The sequence below is a fragment of the Clupea harengus genome, chromosome 7 (assembly GCF_900700415.2).
Source record: "Clupea harengus chromosome 7, Ch_v2.0.2, whole genome shotgun sequence".
Lineage (NCBI taxonomy): Eukaryota > Metazoa > Chordata > Actinopteri > Clupeiformes > Clupeidae > Clupea > Clupea harengus.
Genome location: NC_045158.1, coordinates 28,389,773 through 28,411,454, shown reverse-complemented (window position 1 = coordinate 28,411,454; position 21,682 = coordinate 28,389,773). Strand labels below are relative to the sequence as shown.

Below are 21,682 nucleotides of genomic sequence, written 5' to 3'. Positions count from 1 at the left end.
GAGTACATGTCGTTCCTCCCCCACTGAATCTGGTCACCCTGTGACAATTTGATACAAAATGTACTCAATTTCCTTTGAATTTCTGTTGCGGATATTCAATTTTTGTAAAGAGACTGCTGCTTTCTGGCGGTTTATTCATTTAATGAATGGTCGAAAATGAATGGCCGTATTCTCTACATGTCAGTGTTTGCAAAGAACTTTGTTCTTAACTGACTCAATGGCCTTATCGATATCAATGACAGGAGGCTGTTTGCACGAACACGAACACGCCCACCCAACCAGGAAGTCGTTTCGAAGTTGCACAGCGATTTCAGGCGAAACGAAACTACGCGAAAACCTGTGAAGCGTTACACAGCACAAACGGAGAATGGCAGAAGCGGCTCCAAATAACCACGAACTTTTTACATGTTCGATTTGTTTGGATCTTCTTAGGGATCCAGTGACTATTCCTTGTGGACACAGTTACTGTATGGGCTGCATTACGAGCTGCTGGGATCAGGAAGATCAGAAGGGAGTCTACAGCTGCCCCCAGTGCAGACAGACGTTCACCCCAAGACCCGTTTTAAGCAAAAATAATATTTTTGCTGAGCTGGTGGAACAGATCAAGAAGACCAGAATCCAAGCTGCTGCTCCTGTTCCATGTAATGCTGGACCTGGAGATGTGGAGTGTGACGTCTGCACTGGGAGAAAACTCAAAGCTGTGAAGTCCTGTCTGGATTGTCTGGTTTCATACTGTGAAACTCACTACAAAGTTCACAATGACATTATCCCTGGGCGAAAACACAAGGTGGTTGATGCCACAGGCCAGCTACAGGAGAGGATCTGCACCCAACATGAGAAGCCTCTGGAGATATTTTGTCGTACGGATCTAAGTTGTGTTTGTTTGCTCTGTCTGGTGGATGAACACAAAGGCCATGACACTGTGTCAGCCTCTGCAGGGAGGAGAGAGAAACAGGTAAGGACAGGAGTTCTCTTGGTGATAGATTGGACTTGTGTGGTAGGACATGGCTATTGGGTTTCCAACTGGAAGGCAGGCTATAGACTCACCCTCTTTAGGTTATTATAGAGCGAGGTAGAGAGAGAATAACGATGACATAAAAACACGCCTGTCTAATGAAGTTGTAAAACCAGATGGTTAACTTCAGACTGTCAGCATTCTCATACAGCAATGAAAACACATAGTCTACATTTAAGAGCTATAACATTTTAAAAACTGTAATCGACAGAACAGAACATCTCCTGTTATATATTAACTGTATCTAGATCATAAACAGGGGCGTCGTTAGGCCTATTTTAGGGGGGCTGAAGCCCCCCTAAAATGTTCTTCAGCCCCCCCAAATCATTTGGCATTATTGGCTTAAAAAAAAAATTAAACTATTGTTTCTGACACGGACAAGTTGTTTATAACTCTAACATGCTACTTATGTGCGTGCGTTCTGGTTTGTATGTTTACTCCCCCTTCAAATTATAATCCAATAGCCTTTCATCATACTTTACGATATAAACCCCGGGCACTAGTACCGTCTCTCGTCAACGACAGCCAGTATTATAGACAAGGAGTTCAAAGTAAATGACGCACGGAGTGAAATTGTAAGTACAAGAAGTTACAGAATGTGGCTATCTGTAGTTGTTAACGAGTGTTACCTGCTTTAGGTTTACTTGATATGAGACAAATGAAAGCGAATATTGTAGTGGGCTATGTTAAAACTAAGCTAGCTTGCTACTTTGTTAGAAACTGTCACCAGTTAGCAAGAGTGTGAACGAGCGAATTCGAAATACAAGAAATAACTATCCACATCTCTCTATTCTTTACATTGATATATCTCTCTAGTATTTCAAAACAATATTATCAGTCCCTATAGAATGTTGTTATTTATAATCAGTTAATGCTAGTGAAAACTAAATGTCATAGGGTCCCTCATAACGCTATTGTACCGCTATATCATCCAATTCATTGACCAGATGGATATAAGAACATTCTTTAGGAGAGGTGGCAGCTCCGCCCAGTCAGATGAGAGAGAGAAGCAGGAGATTGACAGGGCTGAAGGAGCCGGTGTGATGGAGGTTAGTGGTCTACAGGTCTAGAAGGAAATGAGTGGAGTTTTTTTTATTTTCTTCTACTGTGGTAGAAATGTATAGGCATTTGTTGTCAGGCCTAGGCTACTCCAAGGGTTAGCCTAAACTAGATTATTACATGATATTTTTATGCCAAGTCATAAAATTGGCTTCTGGATTTCGATCAGTTAATGTTTCAATGTTTGAACTTATCTTAAAGGGTCATGCATAAGGAGAGGCTGAGGCAGAGAGAGGAAGAGACAGACCAAGCAGCTGCAGCAACTACTGATTTAGGTGAAAAAGACACAGGGCCTAGACAGGTTAAGCTGAAGAGCTACCCACAGGACAGCTTTGGTGCTCAGAACAGGTCATTTCACCACAGCTGGTATATTTGTGTTGTCAAATTTCACTATGACCCTGTCATTCTGTCTCTTGTGTTATCATATACTGAATGCAAGCAAAACTACAGAGCAAAATCACACTCTTTCTGATTAAACCAATCTATGAACTGTCTGAAACAATGGATATCCGCGGCCCCAAATGGGCCTTAAAAAAATAAAAAATTGCCGCGCGCAAACATGCCACTCCCCTTGGGGCTAAGCCCCCCCTTTCTTTGAATCCTAGAAACGCCCCTGATCATAAATAAACATAAAAGGCCTAAATTCTCATTTAATGTGTTATGTTTGTGAACATTTAGCAAAACTTCTCTTATTTAACAGTAATTTATATTAAGATGGGCACATCATGGTTTCTGCCTACAATATTGCTGCACAGTCCTCTCAGATGAGCCCAGTGATTAGGGTCCTGAAATGGCATTTTGTAGGGTCCTGGGTGGTTGACACTATGACTGAAAGTCATATCAACTGCCTAGAGGTCACAGGTCACTCAGTGAGGGTATAGTTGCAGTAAGGGTGTGTTGGACATCTCTATCAACTCCACAAGAGAAACTATAAATATGATTCAATGAAAATGTACTGCATGAATGGTTCACTGATTTTCTCCACAATGACAAAACTTAGTTTGTGTTTTTCTCAAGCCTTGTAATGAAACAGCGTCTCACCAATAGGCTATTCAGCAACACTACAGATCACCTCAGTCAGCGTCAGTAGCTTAAACAGCTTGTTCTTTCAGGAATGCTATCAGACAATAATAATATTATGATGCCAAAATAACTATTAGTTTTGGATGTGATGTATTCCTTCAACATAGACACACTTGGGGCAGACCCAGAGTAAAATCCAGCAGAGAATCCAGGAGAGAGAGAAGGAGCTGCAGGAGCTGAGGAAGGCGTTGGAGACTCTCAAGGTGAGTACTGACCAGAGGAGAGGAGGACAACAGATGGCTGCTGGAGGAGCCATTTCAGGCTCAATCAGGGCTCTCCTCCAGTCAGCCAGACAGGAGTCTGTAATGCTGAGCCACTTCCCAGCTCCTCTGAGCCACACTGTGGGTACCAGGCTGTGTGGAGGAGCTGAGTGAGTGGGCTGCTTTAGATGGACCCCTCCTCTTTGTGTGTCTCCTAACAGAGCTCTGCACAGACAGCAGTGGAGGACAGTGAGAGGATCTTCACTGAGATGATCCGCTCCATTGAGAGAAGGCGCTCTGAGGTGAAAGAGCTGATCAGAGATCAGGAGAAGGCTGAGGTGAGTCGGGCTGAAGGACTCCTGAAGCGACTGGAGCAGGAGATTGCTGAGCTGAAGAGGAGAGATGGTGAGCTGAAGCAGCTTTTACACACAGAGGATCACATCCATTTCCTCAAGGTAACTGTTGATGATGGATTATTAGTGCACAGAATGTTTGAGGGCATTGATTTATGTTGAATATGTTCCTAGGTGGAAATTTTAATTAAATCTAGATATTGTTGAATTTTCTTCTAGGATCTCTAAGTTTACAGATAAATGCTTATTATTATTATTATAACACAGTCCACTGCATTTGAACAGATACCTTGCCCAATGCAGTTTCAGTGTGTGAAGAAAGTTTTGGTATTCATCACTCAAAACATTTGAACATGACGAAGACATTTTCATTCTTTAGAAAACTACTCAAAATAATTATGGCAATTGTTAGGACAGGTTAGGTCACATGGTAGCAAGAACCCTTACTGACAGGCGGAGTTTGAGTGATGTCATTACATGTGGTTCATTGATAAAGCACATCTGCCCTGACATCATGGCTCACAGTTTGTTTGGAGGCACTTGAGGTGCACAGGTGCCTGCCACTTATGCCTCTTTGGTCAGGCCACATGTAGGTCAAGGCAAACCAGTGGCATTTGAACAACCATTTATGTTGGATTAATTTGGGATTCATAACATCAACCAAAAAACTTCAACTTAGCTGGCTTACTCCGCTAGCAGTTAGCCAGCTTGAGAGAGCTGCCTGGCAGGGAGTTCTCTCTCACACACACACACACACACATACACCTACATAATCAAACACACACACACACACACACTCATCCGCACAAGGTAAGATCCCACTATCATGAAGTTACATCATGTAGGGATAGTGTGTAGTGCGTAAGTGAGGCTTTGCTTTAGTTTACGTTGTGAGGAGGGACACAGCTAACATCAGACTAACCCCTAGACAATGCACTTTAGTTGCCAAGACTGTCCGTAATATAATTATTTGGAAGCCACATCCAGATGATGCACGGGTTAGGCTTAGGCTGCATCCAGATACTCATAATGTTACATTGAGTTCACATCTCAAACACCAGAGGATAATATCTAATTTTAGAGACTTGTGTGCACTGTAATGGTTGAAGCTTTTAGTTATAATTAACAAAAAAGTTTCCCGATCAACTGTATTTTAACTTACAACTTACTTATACGTGGATGCTTTATTTTGAGAATCTAGCTATTCTGTCTCACTGTCTCTCTTTCGCTCTTCCTCCTCTCTTTCTCTCTATCTCTGTGTTTCTTTATTTAGACTTTCCAGTCGGTCAGTGAGACGCCTGAGTCTAAAGACTTATCCTGCATCTCTGTGAAGCAAGGCCTCTCTTTTGAGGCTGTGAAGAAATCTGTCTCCTCACTAAAGACGCAGCTGGAGTATTTCTGCAAGGAGGAAGTCATGAAGATATCTGCATCAGGTTAATCACATGACTCACATATGTTTACATGTAATGACTAACTATACTTTCCCTCTGGATTGTACTAATAAGCTAAATGTGATGGTGAACTTCAGGAACCTGTATTTCTCAATGTCACATATTTGTAACTTATCTTTTGTATGTCAGTGAAGCTGAGATGCTCTACAGGTGTCTCCATGTTTACTTGTCTTAAGAGGGTCTTTGAAGAAGCTGGAGACTCATAATGTCCATCAACAAGAGAACACACATTTACTGCCATCATAAAAACAGAAGGTTGATGCAATGTTGACATTTACACCCGTCAGTGTTGTTTCTAATATGATTCTTTCTCTCTCAATAGTGACTGAAGTCCAGGCTATTTTGCCTCCTGAACCTACAACCAGAGAGGATTTCCTACAATGTGAGTTTGACAGAAACACATTTTATACAGTTTACTTTATTCCAAATCACAAGTCAAGTTTCAGTAGCAATCACATGGTCCTACATGTTTAAGCAGTTCAACATTTCATTATGGCTGTTATAGTTCATGGGTAGAGGAAACAGTGTCTTTTCCAGTCTCTTTTTCCATTTTCCTAAAATGGCGTTCTAAACGGAAGTGCAGGAGGAGATGTAACAAATTTATCACACCCCTCTCACATCAATCACCCACACTTAATTTAAACTCAGTTCTCCTCATCTGCGCACACGCACACACACACACACACACACACACACACACACACAAACACACAAACACACTTAATTTAAACTCAGTTCTCCTCATCAGCACACACACACACACTTTATTTAAACTCAGTTCTCCTCATCAGCACACACACACATACACACACACACACACACCCACAGGACAGGACCCACAGATGTAGACAAACATTATTGCAAACATGTACAGAATCTCACACAACACAAATGCATGACAGTGTGGTTGGGGTGAGTAGGTGTAGGCTGAGGGATTCTACAAGTAGATCAGGTGGAGAGACTACAGCAGCATCCCACAGCAAAGATCGTCTAGACTAGGAGAGGAAGAAAGAGACATTTGTATTTCTCTGCATTTCTCTCTCCCTCTCTCTCTGTCTCTGTCTCTCACACACACCCATACAACCAATCACACCTATGGACTTTCACATACAAAGACACTGGAACACTTTCACACTCTTATATACGAAGGACTCCTCTCACACAAAAGGAATTAAATGAAACGAACCCAAATACTTACACACACTCAACATTCATTCATACAAAGGACTCCCTTCAGACAAACACACACACACACTCAGACATAACCATGCTCACTTTTGAACTTTTGAATACAGACATTCACACATCACTTCTCAAACAGGTACAGAATCACACACACATGAACAAATGTCACTTACATGTGAAACATTCCCTCACAGAAAAAATCACAGAAATAAATCTCATCCCCCACACGCAAAGATTCATATAATATAACAACAACAACCCCCCCCCCCCCCACACACACACACACACACACACACATATACACACACCCACACACACACACACACACACACACACACACATACACACTTAATACATTTAAATACCTTGTCCTGTCTTCTCCTCCATCAGACTCCTGTCACTTCACACTGGATCCAAACACAGCACAGATAAACCTCCATCTGTCTGAGGGGAACAGGAGGGTGGAGCTGAGAGATGAGGTCCAGTCATATCCTGATCATCCAGAGAGATTTGATGAGTGGTATCAGGTGCTGTGTAGAGAGGGTGTGTCTGGACGCTGCTACTGGGAGGTTGAGTGGAGTGGGGATGTTTTTATATCAGTCTCATATAAAAGCATCAGCAGGAGAGGAGTGGGTGATGAGTGTGGGTTTGGACGTAATGATCAGTCCTGGAGTCTGAACCTCTACAGCACAGGCTCCATTTTCTGGCACAATATAAAACAGACTAAACTCCCTCTAGTGGTCAGCTCCAGAATAGGAGTGTATGTGGATCACAGGGCAGGAACTCTGACCTTCTACAGCATCTCTGACACAATGACCCTCCTTCATCAGTGAAGCTGCTGTGATTGACATATCTAGATGCTGCTAGCACAAACATCTCACACATCATTAAACATATCACTGACACGTAAGGATCTAGCAGCTGGGCCTGAGAATCTTTGATCTTGGGGACAACAACAGACTGAAGCCATTCCCACATCTCTGGACCCCAGCTATTACAATATCTGTACCTCTAGACCTCTGCTGTAACACATGCAGTATTCACCACAGCAGAAATAAGCCATTGTGTGTGAAAGGTTTTGATGAGCTCTGTGTTGCATAACCTCACTCTCCCTCTGTTATTGCATACACGTTCTGATACCTGGTTTTATATGACCACAATATTATGTACCATGACAGTAAATCTTAATGAGACCGTAATTATCCAACAATTGATACCCAATGAAATGTGTTTCTGTATTTCTTGATTAATATCATTATAATGAGACCAGTATGTTTTAAAATGTTTTTTGGTGCATAGTGGCGAATAAACATATTCAGTTCAGTTTTAGACTGGCATTAAATGTTTCCTAATGTACTCTTATCTCTGGTGGGTGAATAAATAAATAAGTGAAATTCAACTGATTCAGTATTTCTTACATGGGGTACGTTCGTCGTAGGATTGAAGCTAAGTTAATCAATTGGCCTTTTAGCCCGTTAAGATTAGCGAGCTGATTGAGAACAGCAAATATCGGTTCGTTAACGGCTGATCCGCATCCAAATCATGTGGTTAATTTCAACCAGGCTAAACTTACCGGGGCATTTGCGCGTGCACGTCCTACTTCAAAAGGCAGGAAAGGTCGATCACCAAAACAATGATTTTCTAGCGGTATAATGGTTCTAAACTCAAAGAAAAGGGCTCTTTTTTTCTCCGCTGGCCAGCAGGAGATGAACATGAACGCTTATGAAGAATACATGACCATAATCATGGCAAAATTCAACACCGCCACCGCTGTGAGAGCAAGGTGTGTTGGGATGTTTATAGGGTGATATCTATGTATGAATAACTAACGGCAAGTGTCAACTAGTACAGAGGTTCTCTCTACCGGTTCGAAACTACAAGGTTGCTCGTTCAAATCCCCTAACCTCCTTCCTCGATATAATTCTACATTTTCTTGTAAGTCGCTTTGAATAAAAGCGTCTGTTAAATGACTAAATGTATTAATAACAAATGCAATAAATTGAAGCAGTGAAAATAAATTGTCTGTATTTCTCTTTATTCTTATCATGAGTCCACCTTAATCATTTTCTACAATAATGATATGCTATGGTGTACTAATAACGCTCATATAATTATGAGTGCTTTGTTCTCCGCATCACCGATACTACAAAAATGTACCACTCGCAAAAAAGCGCAAGACAGTCAATGTTCGACTGTGGTGTTTGCAATAAATGACTCGAGAAGGTCTTGTAAATGAATGATTCCTTGTCGGCTGAATCGGTTGCGCTCATACAAGAATAATTGATCTTGGCGATTGCAAAGAACGCTCTCCCTCCGCTAATCTTATTAACTATCTAATATCAGTCCTTGGTCAATGGGATCCCTCCTTTTTCCGGGGGTGTGGCAAGCTTATCCAGCTACACTTAAGTTAGCCTGCCCTGGAGCAGGTTAGTGCTAATCGATATGTAACTATGGTGATTTATCAAAAGTTGCTTCCACGAACCAAAAAGAGGGGCGTTTTTTATCTTAGCCTGAAAATTAGCTCGCTAAACCGCTTAGCGAGCTACGACGAATACCCCCATGGTGTCATACAAAGTGCATAGGTGTGTGCACACAACTCTCCCTCTCATTGTCACTCATCAGTCCTGCACTTTATCAGGCTTCCAAGGTAATAATCTCAGTCGTACGCAGGACAACATGTTACATTCCTGGTGCTACTGGGTTGGGACTTCTGACGATGGCCAGACCTCTTAACGTCACATGCAAGTAATCATACCGAAACAACCAACACTGTCTACTACAACACATCAGGGGACTCCACACGACTCAACAATACTTAACAACAACAACAAAGAGTCATCACACACAAACACACCAACACCCACACACTCAATGAACTCAAATGATCATCCAATGAAAACCCTGCTGTATCTTAATCCCAGAAAACCTTGTCTCCTCCATCGGACTCCTGTCACTTCACACTGGATCCAAACACAGCAAACAGAGACCTCCATCTGTCTGAGGGGAACAGGAGGGTGGAGTGGAGAGATGAGCTCCAGTCATATCCTGATCATCCAGAGAGATTTAATGTGTTGAATCAGGTGCTGTGTAGAATGGGTGTATCTGTATGGTACTACTGGGCTGTCGAGTGGAGTGGTTGAGTTGAATCAGGTGCTGTGTAGAACAGGTGTATCTGTATGGTACTGCTGGGCTGTTGAGTGGAGTGGTTGGGTTGGTATCAGCAGTCTCATATGAAAGCAGCAGGAAAGGACAGGGTGATGAGTTTAGAGGGAATGATCAGTCCTGGAGGCTGTTCCTCTCCAGATCCTGCTCCTATTTCAGGCACAATAATACACAGACCGAACTCCCTCTAGTGGCCAGATCTAGAACAGTCGTGTATGTTACAAGTTACATGTCTTTTATTGTCCGATGCACAGAATGACACAGGGTCAGACTGGGCACTGAAATTCTTAGGACAAGGCACCGCACAACAACCTACCATAACATAACATAACATAGTATAACATAACATGACATACACTCTGTACAAGTACTATGAACATAATTTACACGTGTTCAGCATATAATAACCTATACATATAATGATAAAATGTAATAACCCTACTAAATATACAATATAAATATACAATACAGTATGCTAAACCCATAATAACCTAACATATATACATATAATATATAATACACATATAATAACCTTCGCTTACCTAGTAAACCTATTCTAACCTACAGACAAATCCAGTGTGGGAGTTACAGGTAGTGCAATATTACTGATACAATATTACTGATAGTGCAAACAGTAAGTTGAAAATGACAGTGTATGTAAAGTGACGAGTGCGAAAATGGCGATAGAGAATCAATGTCCATTTAGCAGCCTGATGGCCCTCGGGAAGAAACTGTTCTCCAGTCTGCGAGAACGAGACCGAATGCTACGGTACCGCCTACCAGAAGGCTGGAGGATAGCAGTCTTTGTGGAACACAGGGCAGGAACTCTGTGCAGGAGGGTCATTGTGTCAGAGACGCTGTAGAAGGCCAGAGTTCAGATCACATGTGCCCTAATGTACTCTTTTTCTTGTTGTGTGTGTGTGATTTATTTCAAAAGCATTTTTGTTACATTTATTGAAATCCTCTTATCATCCCGATAGCAATGAATAAATCAAATGCTTTGACGAAGAAAAAAACAATCTGTTATCTGTGTCAGCTGCAGTGCTGGAAAAAGCCAGTCCAATCACTTTATTGATCCCAGATGACATGATTGGATGGACTACCAGCACTACCTGTGCACACTCTGCCTGTGAGAGGGGGTTCGCTTTTTAATCAGCATGTGGCATCAGGAAGTACATGCCACTGGCAGGAGGAGGGACATGCCACTGGCACCCAGTAACAAGATGAACATGCCACTGGCACAAGGAGGGACATGCCGACGAGCTGCTAATCAACAACATCGACAGTTGACAACTGCCAATTCACTGCCAAACGTTCGGTTAATACGTTTATTGAGTAAAGTAAGTTCTGGCAAAATAAAAAGTCATTGACCTTCTCGAAAAATACAGTGGTGTGCTGAACATGCAGCAGTTTTGCAAAAACAAGTGTCATGTAAGGTCAAGCAGAGAGGCCGGTTTTCGTGACAGTGCAGTTTCTACAGGTGTTCCTGATCGAAAACCACCCACTTGCCATTGGTGCTCTTTTTCTTGGTGTGTGTGTGTGTGTGTGTGTGTGTGTGTGTGTGTGTGTGTGTGATTTATTTCAGAAGTATTTTTGTTAAATGTATTGAAATTCCTTTATCATCCCGATAGCAATGAATAAATGAAATGCTTTCACAAAAAAAAAAAACTTAACCAGTAACAAGATGAACATGCCATTGGCAGGAGGATGTACATGCCCACGAGTCACTAATCAACAACATTGACAGTTGACAACATTCGCTGTTCCTGATCGAAAACCATTGTCTTGCCATTGGTGCGTTCCAAAAAACAGACATTTTAATGGATTGTAAAAGTTCTGTCCTCTTCTCTACTCTAAATATATATCCTCAGCATGTTACCTTCTTCATGTCTGATATGTGTAATGTAGAATTTTAACTTGAATCAAATAGCCATTTCTTCAAAATGTGTACTCTATTTAATTTACATTTATAAACAATAATACATAAATTCATGTTTTGTGCATGCAAAGTAGGCCTAATGTGTTTTAAATATGTTCTTTCAATAGTAATTTTATATATTATATAAATAGAAATGAGAAAAATACAGTTTTCTAAATTCAAATGTACATTGTGTAAATCACATACTCATAAATGCTGAATATTCCAGTTAAAAGACCTTTAAAACAGTAAGCACAACATGACAGCATGAGTGAAATGTGTCTGTCTCCACCTGGAGCAGCAGGAGCCTCAGACCCCTCACTCCTGTCTGTCAGCCTGGGAGCTGCTGTCTTTAGTCCCGTCCTCCCCTGTGTCCCCCGTCCCCCCTCTGTGCTCTGGAGTCTCACCAGCTGGAGAAGTAGTAGAGCAAAGGGTCCAGTATGCTGTTGAGGTAGGTGAGGGTCAGCGTGGTGTAGAAGAGCATGTGTATTACCTCCACAGATTCACACGTCCTCTGTGACCCAATCCTCACCCAGATCAGCACCTGGGCCACATTAATGGGCAGGAAGCAGACAACGAACACCACCACCACCTCTTGGTGTTGCCGTAGCGAATAAGATGCCAAGCGCCTGAGCTCAGAGACGATGCGGAGCGAGCAGACAAGGATCAGAGCCAGGGGGACGAAGAAGGAGATCATGAAGACAGACTTGTACCAGAGGGACGCAGGGTCCAAAGCCAGGCACACCAGGAAGCTCTCGCACTGTGTGGCACGTCCCACCACCAGCTGCTGTGGCGTGTGTGCATATCTGGTCCAGTCAGTGACTAAATGAAGTTTATATATATTTCCTTTCCTGTAAATTTAATTCAGCAGTGTGCAGCCCGGGTATTGACAGGGTTCACAAATGCAGCTGTATGTAAACTAATTATTTGAATTTAATTGCTTTTGACATAATCTCTCATTTAGTGTCCTAAAGTTTGTGCTTTGTTTTGAGAAGAACATCATATTGATCATATTTCCTGAGTTATTTATATTACATTGCTGTCTAATGGTATTGACCTGGTAGGATCCACTATATTTGAATTTGGACATTTTAACAATGCATCAGTAGTGATGAGCTTGAATTGTAGGATGAGTCAATATTGTTTGAAGCCATTTAGGGAAGTTCACCATCTTTAATCATTAGATAATTGTAAATATGCCAATGATCGAGTTTTATTTGTCTTTGAGGTTAATGTGGCAGCCCACCTGGACTTTCTTATTTCTTACCTTACCTCAAGCAAAAAGGAGATGAAGCTCACTGGTCAGCGCTAGCTCTGTTAGCCGATTTAGCTTTGCTTTGCTTTTTCATGAAACCAACATCCAGCCTTGAACAAACAGCACTGAATGCTCCTCTGTTGCCACATAGCTGCTGCACTGCATGCATTGGGGCAGGTGATTTCAAAGAAATCTCCCCTCCCCTTCCCACAACATGGGTGATTTATTTCATTTTTGTGGGTGACACAGTTTTGCCCGACCCTAAATGCCCCCCCAGTTGCCTCAGAGAGATGATTCCACCTCTAGAAGTGTGTGTGCAGATTCAGTGCTGCGTTGGTGTGCGCTGGTGCACCTCTAGAAGTGTGTGTGCAGATTCAGTGCTGGGCTGGTGCACCTCTAGAAGTGTGTGTGCAGATTCAGTGCTGCGCTGGTGCACCTCTAGAAGTGTGTGTGCAGATTCAGTGCTGGGCTGGTGTGCGCTGGTGCAGCGTGTTTTACGGCTGTCTGCTGCTGACTGTGTGGTTAGTTAGGTGCAGCAATACATTCAATTCAATTGCATTTCATTTGTATTGCGCCAAAACAATAACGTTGTCTCAAGGTGCTTTACAGAGCCCAGAGTGCTTCACATGAGGGTAGAGAGAAAATTGACCTTTACTCATTTAGCTGATGTCTCCAAGAATACAGACACACATTGTCATGAGTACGTAGAAATAAAACCCATGACCTTGGTGTTGTCATGAGTACGTAGAAATAACCATGACCTTGGTGTCAGCACTTTGCTCCACCAGTTGAGTTGCAGGAGTTTAGCCTGACTTCAATGCGTCTGAATATTGAGAGCACGGATGTTGCAGGAGTTTAGCCTGACTTTGATGCTTCTGAAACATTGAGAGCACGGATGTTGCAGGAGTTTAGCCTGACTTCGATGCTTCTGAAACATTGAGAGCACGGATGTTGCAGGAGTTTAGCCTGACTTCGATGCTTCTGAAACATTGAGAGCACGGATGTTGCAGGAGTTTAGCCTGACATCGATGCTTCTGAACATTGAGAGCACGGATGTTGCAGGAGTTTAGCCTGACTTGGATGCTTCTGAACATTGAGAGCACGTACAGGATGTTGCAGGAGTTCAGCCTGACTTGGATGCTTCTGAACATTGAAATTATGGGTATTCAATGATAGCTGTCTCATGTAGATATTTATCATTGGTTACATGAGACAAGTTGGAAAATGAAAAAGCCTTTAACCTCTCTGACCTGTTTATCAGAAATGGACTGATGTTTTATTTAACAGAGCAGGCTGCATTTCTCATTATGTAATTGTGATGAATAGTAATACGCATTATTATAAGAGTTCTACAGTTCTATAGTAAGATGCTCTAATTCACTCTAATGGACCAAAATGCTGTTGTGATTTACAGCAGTATGCTGCAGAGGCTCTACAATAGAACCATACTGTGGATTTCACATATATTAGTGCAGTTGCCGTTTCGGTTGTTGTTGATTTCATATAGTTACATTTTACTCGTGTGACCCTGGTTTGCACCTTTCTTGATGTTTTATTTTGTTAATCAGATCTGTGGAGCATGGATAGTTCGGTTAAAACAGTTTTGTATAATTTTGTGTATTTCCATGTGTGTTTTGGTCTTGAAGGGGAACAACGGTGAATTGTGCTCGTGGGTAAAGCTGGAGCAGGGAAAAGTGCCTCCGGAAAACACCCTCCACAAAAAGATGAGATGAGTACCGCTGATTATACATAAATCATGCTTGATTGTGTTATTATACCAGTTATAGTGATAAGATATTGGGAAGCGCCCTTCTACATTTTTTGGGAACTTCACATTAGGACAGCAAGGCCCGACTGAATGTGAACATTTTATATTGAATTTGATTCTGATTGTACTAAAATCTGTATTCATGGCTTATGCCTTTCTCTCCATCTCAATATCCTCCCTTGTTGGCATCCTGTCCTGACTTTCTGTGTCGTCTCTCCTAAATCTGCCCTCCTAAACTGTGGTGGACTGAAATTCAATTGGCCATCTACACAAAGTCTGCTGTGAGTCAATGGTACAGGGTGCACAAGTAGTTTACATGTTTAAAGTAACTACAACCACAAACTATTACTGCTACTGTATGAAGTAGAAGCCCTCTTGCAATCTGCCATCATTACTTGCTGGATTAAAAACGCCACCATTTTTGCCTTCTCGGTTGGGCTATATATGATAAAATACATTTCTTAGATGAAGCCACCAGGGGTCACTGTCGCCCATCACTTGATGCTGTGCACTCCCATTCATATTCCACTCTCCCAAAGGAATGAATCACTGACTTCTGTTTGAGTACATTACTCTATGTGTCCCCTCTTCTGCCTTCTGCCTGTAGACTTCTCAGTCTGTGTGTGACCCTTGTGGCAGTAAAGGTGTTCCCACCATCAAGGTCAACCAGCACTTTGCCTTTGATCAGGTGAAGCAGTCTGTCACTGAACTGACAGAGAGACTGGGAAACTTCTGTAAGCATGCAAAACATTTCACTGTTTTATTTAGGAGCTAAATGTCTGGAATATGTTTCCTCTGCTTTGATTTTATGTATGTTTGGTATGCAAATAACTTTTGCCAACTTGGTTCATATGTGTAGAAACTTCTTGTTTATGATCTGGGTTTATTGCTGAATTGGCCTTATTAGTAATAGTAATGTTAGTAATATTTGTGAGTTTGAACTTATTCTAGTTTATTTTTCTCCACAGTGATTAAAGTTCAGAGTGTTCTGCCTCCTGAACCTGAGACCAGAGATGAGCTCTTACAATATAAGCTACACACACCTGATAGCCTGCTGTAACTAGTATTACTTTGCACTCAAAAACCTTAGTAGACTGTTATGAAGAACAGACATGGAAGGTAAACCAAAGGTTTCTCTCTTTGTGTGTGAGGTTGTTTGTGTGGGTGTGTGTGTGTGTTTGCTAGTATATTTGTTTATGCTGTATATGTGTGTGTGTGCTGTGTGATAAAGACGCACCCATCTCTTTTGAGCCCTCCCCCCCAGATTCCCGACCTTTGACCCTGGACCCAAACACGGCGCACAGGGAGCTTTGCCTGTCTGAGGGCTACAGGAGGGTGACACACTGTGACGAGTACCAGTCCTACCCTTCTCACCCCGACCACTTTGGCGTCTGGGAGCAGGTGCTGGGCAGAGAGGGGACGTGTGGACGCTGCTACTGGGAGGTGGAGTGGAGTGGGGAGGAGGTCTCTGTCACCGTCTCTTACAAAGACATCAGCAGGAAAGGACACGGCCATGAATGTGGCTTTGGATGCAACGATCAGTCCTGGAGCCTGGACTGCTCCAAATCTACTTACTCTTTCAGACACAGTAACGAGGAGACGGAACTCTCCAGCTCCAGAATAGGAGTGTATGTGGATCACAGGGCAGGAACTCTGGCCTTCTACAGCATCTCTGACACAATGACCCTCCTGCACAGGGTCCAGACCACATTCACTCACACACTCTATAAGTATTAGCACTGTAAAAAGCTATGAAAGTTATGACAAGTTGTCACAAGCTAAAAGGATGATACACTAAGGGTCTGCACAAGGTTAAAATACTGTGATACAATTAACAGAATCATACAGTCATGAGAAACAGTTCATGAGATGTTTAAAACCAGTAAAAACTTGTATTGTGTTAAAAGGAGTTCAAATGTAAAACGTCTTTAATTCATTCATTGTTTACGCCATTCGTTAATATTCAGAGCTGAGGTATAATGGTATTATCAGTGATCTGTACAGTAATCTAGATTTGCCAGCCTGAGATCGATTGTTTTTGTGTCCACCCACGGATCCAGCGGAAATGGTGGTATTTTCCTCATGCGGGTAAATGTTCTTACTGAGGAAACAGGCATATTGTGGATATTTTTCACTCTTGTTATTATTTTCTCATACGAGTTTCAGGAGAGTGTATGAAACGTTTCATTAGTAACCCTTATAGGTTTTGTGAGATGTAGACATATTTTACACGGCTATCTGTATGTTGTTCCTTCAGTAACTTGTATGGGTTTTGTGACAGTCTATTCCGTTATGGCTGCATGCTATTTACCAGCAGCGCAGAGAAAATGAGAATTATGTCTCAGGGAAACCCTGCATATGGTTGTAACGTAAATGAGGTATGTATTCTACTGCAGCCAACCTGTTGCTTGTTGGTAAACTCTGTGTTTGATGGTTGTCATGCCCGGCTCACAGGCATGCCAAATAAAAGAGAGTCACACAGGTTTTAACGCCAAACAGTATGCTTTTATTTAGCAACTAGGGTATATTACCAGGCCAGACTACGGTGAGATGGGGCAGTCAGTGAGTCAGTAAGGTTGTAGTGTATGTATGCATGCTAGGGCAGTAGATGGAATGTTGTATCTCAATAGGTACGGAGCGATGATCATTGCCCAAGACGAGCAGTAGGGAGCAAGGTTTCCACGCGATCTCTCTCTCTCTCTCTCTCTGAATCTCACATGAAATCCGTGGGCGGTGCTCTTATAGTAGCAGACCCAGGTGTTCCCAATAACGAACGAGCTGGCCACACCTGCGGGGCATCTGTAATACAAAGACAAGTAGCTCTCCCAGCCACCAGAAGAGGCGGGGTCGTCACACCCCCCCCCCATAAGAAAGGGGTTCTAACCGGAACCACGACAACAAAAATAAACTTTTCCAGAACGGCTGTTCCACCTGTGAGCAACACCCCCCCCTCAACCGCAGCACCAGGATCCTGTTAGTACCCTGCATGAGGAAGAGGAGAGATTAACACCACACAAGTAAAAAAAAATAACACCAAGCCACAAGCACCACCCAACAGGGCCTGGGTCGCCCTGATATGCCTGAATCACAGACAACACCTTTCACACCAACATGCCTGATAAAGACACTAACTCACACCCCAGCAGGCCTGATGCACAGACCCTACCTTACTTGCCTGATAAACAGACACTAACTCACACCCCAGCAGGACTGATACACAGACCCTACCTTACTTGCCTGATGAACAGACACTAACTCACACCCCAGCATGCCTGACGCACAGACACTACCTTACACACACACACGCCTGATATACAGACACTCCTTCATCTTAACCTGCCGGACCAAACCATGAGACTCTTCCCTCTCCGTCACTGCCACTCACCGAGGGGGAGAACCCACCACCGTGCTTGGAGGAACATCCGACCATACATGCCCACCAGCTAGCCTATTCCCAAGAACAAGCTGGACTCCTTCCACCGGAAACGCCGGGCGCACTGCGAGGCACACTTCCCCCTGCACCAAATCTGAGAACAGCTGCAGTCGGTGCACTGGAGCAGACACCACAGACAATCCCATACCCCGTACCAGTGCCGTCTCGCCAGTATCAGACTGCTCTGAGAAAGGGAGAACTGATGCCAGAATAAATGAGCTTAATGCGCCGGTATCTCTTAGGATTTTAACCGGCACCTTCTCACTGTCTCTCGTCAAGGAAACGAAACCGGCTGAGACAAAAGGCAAATAATCACCAGGACCTTTCTCACACACCCGATGAGAATGTTGATCTGGAACCACCCTTACCACTGGAGCGGATAACGCAGCCGACTCTACACTCATCGGTTTACTCCGGTTCTTAAGAGCATAGCAGTCCGCTTTCACATGCCCCTTTTTCCCACAAAAGTGACACACTCTCTCTACGTCACGCCAATTTGCCCCATTCACTTCAGGCATGCCTGACCCCACAGACCAAACTCCACGCCCAACTGCACCTTCCCTAGGCCCACTAGGCACCTTTACCCAGTCACTGCGGTGTGTCAAAGCATACTGATCTGCTAATGCAGCTGCCTCACCCACTGTTTTTGACTGTTGTTCCGTTATATAGGTGGCAATAGGACAGGGAACTGAACTTTTAAACTGTTCCAGTAGGACCAGGTCGCATAACTCCTCAAAGTTTCCTACACTAGAAGCTGTACGCCAACGATTAAAAGTAATCACCAGCTCTCGTGCAAACTCCAGGTAGGACTGCTTGTCCTCTTTCCTACCCTCCCTGAACCGCTGACGATAGGCCTCCGGCACCATCTCATAGACCTTAAGCACCGCCTCCTTCACCGATTTATAACTCACACTATCCGTCACCGACAACGCTGCATATGCCTCCTGCGCCTTCCCGGTCAGTACGCACTGTAACATAACCGTGCGATCCGCACCAGGCCAACCCCTAGCGTCCGCCACTCTTTCAAATAACGAAAAAAAAGTCTCAGGGTCCTTCTCATTAAACTTTGGAACAAGCTTCAAGTTCCCCACCAGATCAAAATGCGGCACCCGGCTATGTGCAGAAACCCTCTCTCCACCTAACGCTTGCATATCTTCCCTGCTCAACCTACCTTCTCTGAGCAAACTCAACTTCTCCCGCTCCAAGCTGATCCTATCCTGCTCTGCCTCGCACTCCCACAGACCAGAGGTCCTGGGTTCAAATCCCGGACGAGCCCCCAATTTGTCATGCCCGGCTCACAGGCATGCCAAATAAAAGAGAGTCACACAGGTTTTAACGCCAAACAGTATGCTTTTATTTAGCAACTAGGGTATATTACCAGGCCAGACTACGGTGAGATGGGGCAGTCAGTGAGTCAGTAAGGTTGTAGTGTATGTATGCATGCTAGGGCAGTAGATGGAATGTTGTATCTCAATAGGTACGGAGCGATGATCATTGCCCAAGACGAGCAGTAGGGAGCAAGGTTTCCACGCGATCTCTCTCTCTCTCTGAATCTCACATGAAATCCGTGGGCGGTGCTCTTATAGTAGCAGACCCAGGTGTTCCCAATAACGAACGAGCTGGCCACACCTGCGGGGCATCTGTAATACAAAGACAAGTAGCTCTCCCAGCCACCAGAAGAGGCGGGGTCGTCACATGGTTAATTCGAGTAAATGTTCTAAATGAGGAAACATCAGCGTGTTGTTATTTCTCCCTGTTTTGCAGGTGTGTAACACACACACGCAAACATACGCACACAAACACACGCCTATTTCCCCGCCTCCATCTGAACTTGAAAGACCGACGCAAAATGACAACCAGGAAGCCACTCCTCAGTACACCATGTTCTGGTGAAAACGAAAGTATCACTTGGTACGTCTTTCTCTTAGTGTGCGTATGGTTGTGAGAGAAAGCAAACAAAATGGCAGAGGCAATTTTAAAGCAAGAAGAGGACTCCTTCACGTGTCCAGTCTGTCTAGATTTGCTGAAGGATCCAGTGACTATTCCCTGTGGACATAATTTTTGCATGAGGTGCATTGAGGGCTGCTGGGATCAGGACGATCAGAGAGGAGTCTACAGCTGCCCCCTGTGCAAAGACACCTTCACTCCCAGAGCTAAACTAAAAAAAAATCATCTGATTGCTGAAATGGTGGAGACATTTAGGAAGACCAGAATCCAAGCTTCTCCTATTACTCCCTCTAATGCTGGACCTGGAGATGTGGAGTGTGACCTCTGCACTGGGAGAAAACTCAAAGCTGTGAAGTCCTGTCTGGATTGTCTGTTGTCTTACTGTGAAACTCACTTCAAAGCTCACACTGATGTAAACCCCGGGAGAAAACACTCAGTGATTGATGCCACAGGACAGCTACAGGAGAGGATCTGCTCTCATCATAAGAAGGTTTTTGAAATATTTTGTCGAACCGATCAGAGCTATATCTGCTATCTGTGCATGGTGGACGAACATAAAGGCCATGACACAATCTCAGCTGCAGCAGAATGGAAAGACAAACAGGTCAGTACTGGAGCTAGATGTGTGTCCAACATATCTATGAGGGCTCTTATACGTACTAACTGTGAAAGTATTCTTGTAGTCATAGTATAACAATCTCACCAGTCTTTAAGTCTGGCTGTTTCCACAATGACTTTGCCCATTAGAGAATGGAAGAATCAGGAAATGATTATCAGGTGCAAGGTCCAGTGTTGAGTAAAAACAGTAAAACATTAACCTGCTGGCTTCAAACAGAACACATTCTTACCTTGCAAAATAATGTTCTGTTCTGTGAAATAGATTCTGAGCCAGCTTGAAAAGTATTTTGGCTCTTCCTAAACTTAGCTCATGGCTTCATCCTGATTTTCACTTGAAGATGATAGCGACTGCTTCAATATGTCATTAAGACTCAAATGTACTTAAAATGTTTTTGCTTATAAATGTTCAGTTGTCATGTGTGATGTTTGATCCTCATTGCTTTAAACAATCCACTTATAATACAGTGAAAATAAGCTGACAAAGGAAGAATCAGGAAATGTTTATCAGGTGCAAGGTCCAGTGTTGAGTAAAAACAGTGAAACATTAACCTGTCGCTTTCAAACAGAACAAATTCTTACCTCGCAAAATAATGTTCTATCATGTTCTAAAGGTTGTGAGACAGCTTTGTTACAAGTGTTTTTGCTGTTAAATACCAGAGCTCCTCTTGAACTAAGCTTGAAGATGATAGCGACTGCTTCAATATTTAATTAAATCTCTTGAAAAGATTAAAATGTAAGGTTTTTGCTCATAAATGTTTAGTAGTCATGTGTGATGTTTGATCATCACAGATAATACGGTGAAAAAAGGCTATTATTTTTTTAACAGAGGCAGTTGGGGCAGACCCAGAGGAGATTCCAGCAGAGAATCCAGGAGAGAGAGAAGGAGCTGCAGGAGCTGAGGAAGGCTGTGGACACTCTCAAGGTGAGAACTGACCACATAAGACAACAGCTGGCTCAGCAATCACTTGTTATTGTGTTATCACCGTTATGCTGCCATCTCTACATGATACAGACCATCACATCACATTGTTTGGCAGGATTTTCCCTTGGTCATTTGATCATGAAGAGCCAGTCACACCACGAGTGAGTTTGCTTCTTCACTTACCTCTGTGTGTCTCCTAACAGAGCTCTGCACAGACAGCAGTGCAGGACAGTGAGAGGATCTTTACTGAGATGATCCGCTCCATTGAGAGAAGGTGCTCTGAGGTGAAAGAGCTGATCAGAGCTCAGGAGAA

General features: G+C 43.2%; 2 protein-coding genes across 2 annotated transcripts in view; both read left to right on the top strand.

Moving 5' to 3' along the window:
• Positions 1 to 217: 217 nt before the first annotated feature.
• The window catches only part of LOC105898452 (tripartite motif-containing protein 16-like), a 28,697-nt gene continuing 7,232 nt past the window's right edge, over positions 218 to 21,682 (top strand). Inside the window, exons 1-5 of the mRNA XM_042708344.1 lie at positions 218 to 955; positions 3,265 to 3,360; positions 3,579 to 3,812; positions 4,984 to 5,143; positions 5,484 to 5,543. Of these exons, the coding sequence (XP_042564278.1) occupies positions 368 to 955; positions 3,265 to 3,360; positions 3,579 to 3,812; positions 4,984 to 5,143; positions 5,484 to 5,543 (1,138 nt within the window). The 5' untranslated portion in view covers positions 218 to 367. The remainder of the gene's footprint in view (positions 956 to 3,264; positions 3,361 to 3,578; positions 3,813 to 4,983; positions 5,144 to 5,483; positions 5,544 to 21,682) is intronic.
• Positions 19,643 to 21,682, top strand: part of LOC105894976 (E3 ubiquitin-protein ligase TRIM47-like) — a 6,020-nt gene continuing 3,980 nt past the window's right edge. The window contains exons 1-3 of the mRNA XM_042708346.1: positions 19,643 to 20,433; positions 21,274 to 21,369; positions 21,573 to 21,682. The exon at positions 21,573 to 21,682 is cut by the window's right edge and continues 124 nt beyond it. Of these exons, the coding sequence (XP_042564280.1) occupies positions 19,843 to 20,433; positions 21,274 to 21,369; positions 21,573 to 21,682 (797 nt within the window). The 5' untranslated portion in view covers positions 19,643 to 19,842. The remainder of the gene's footprint in view (positions 20,434 to 21,273; positions 21,370 to 21,572) is intronic.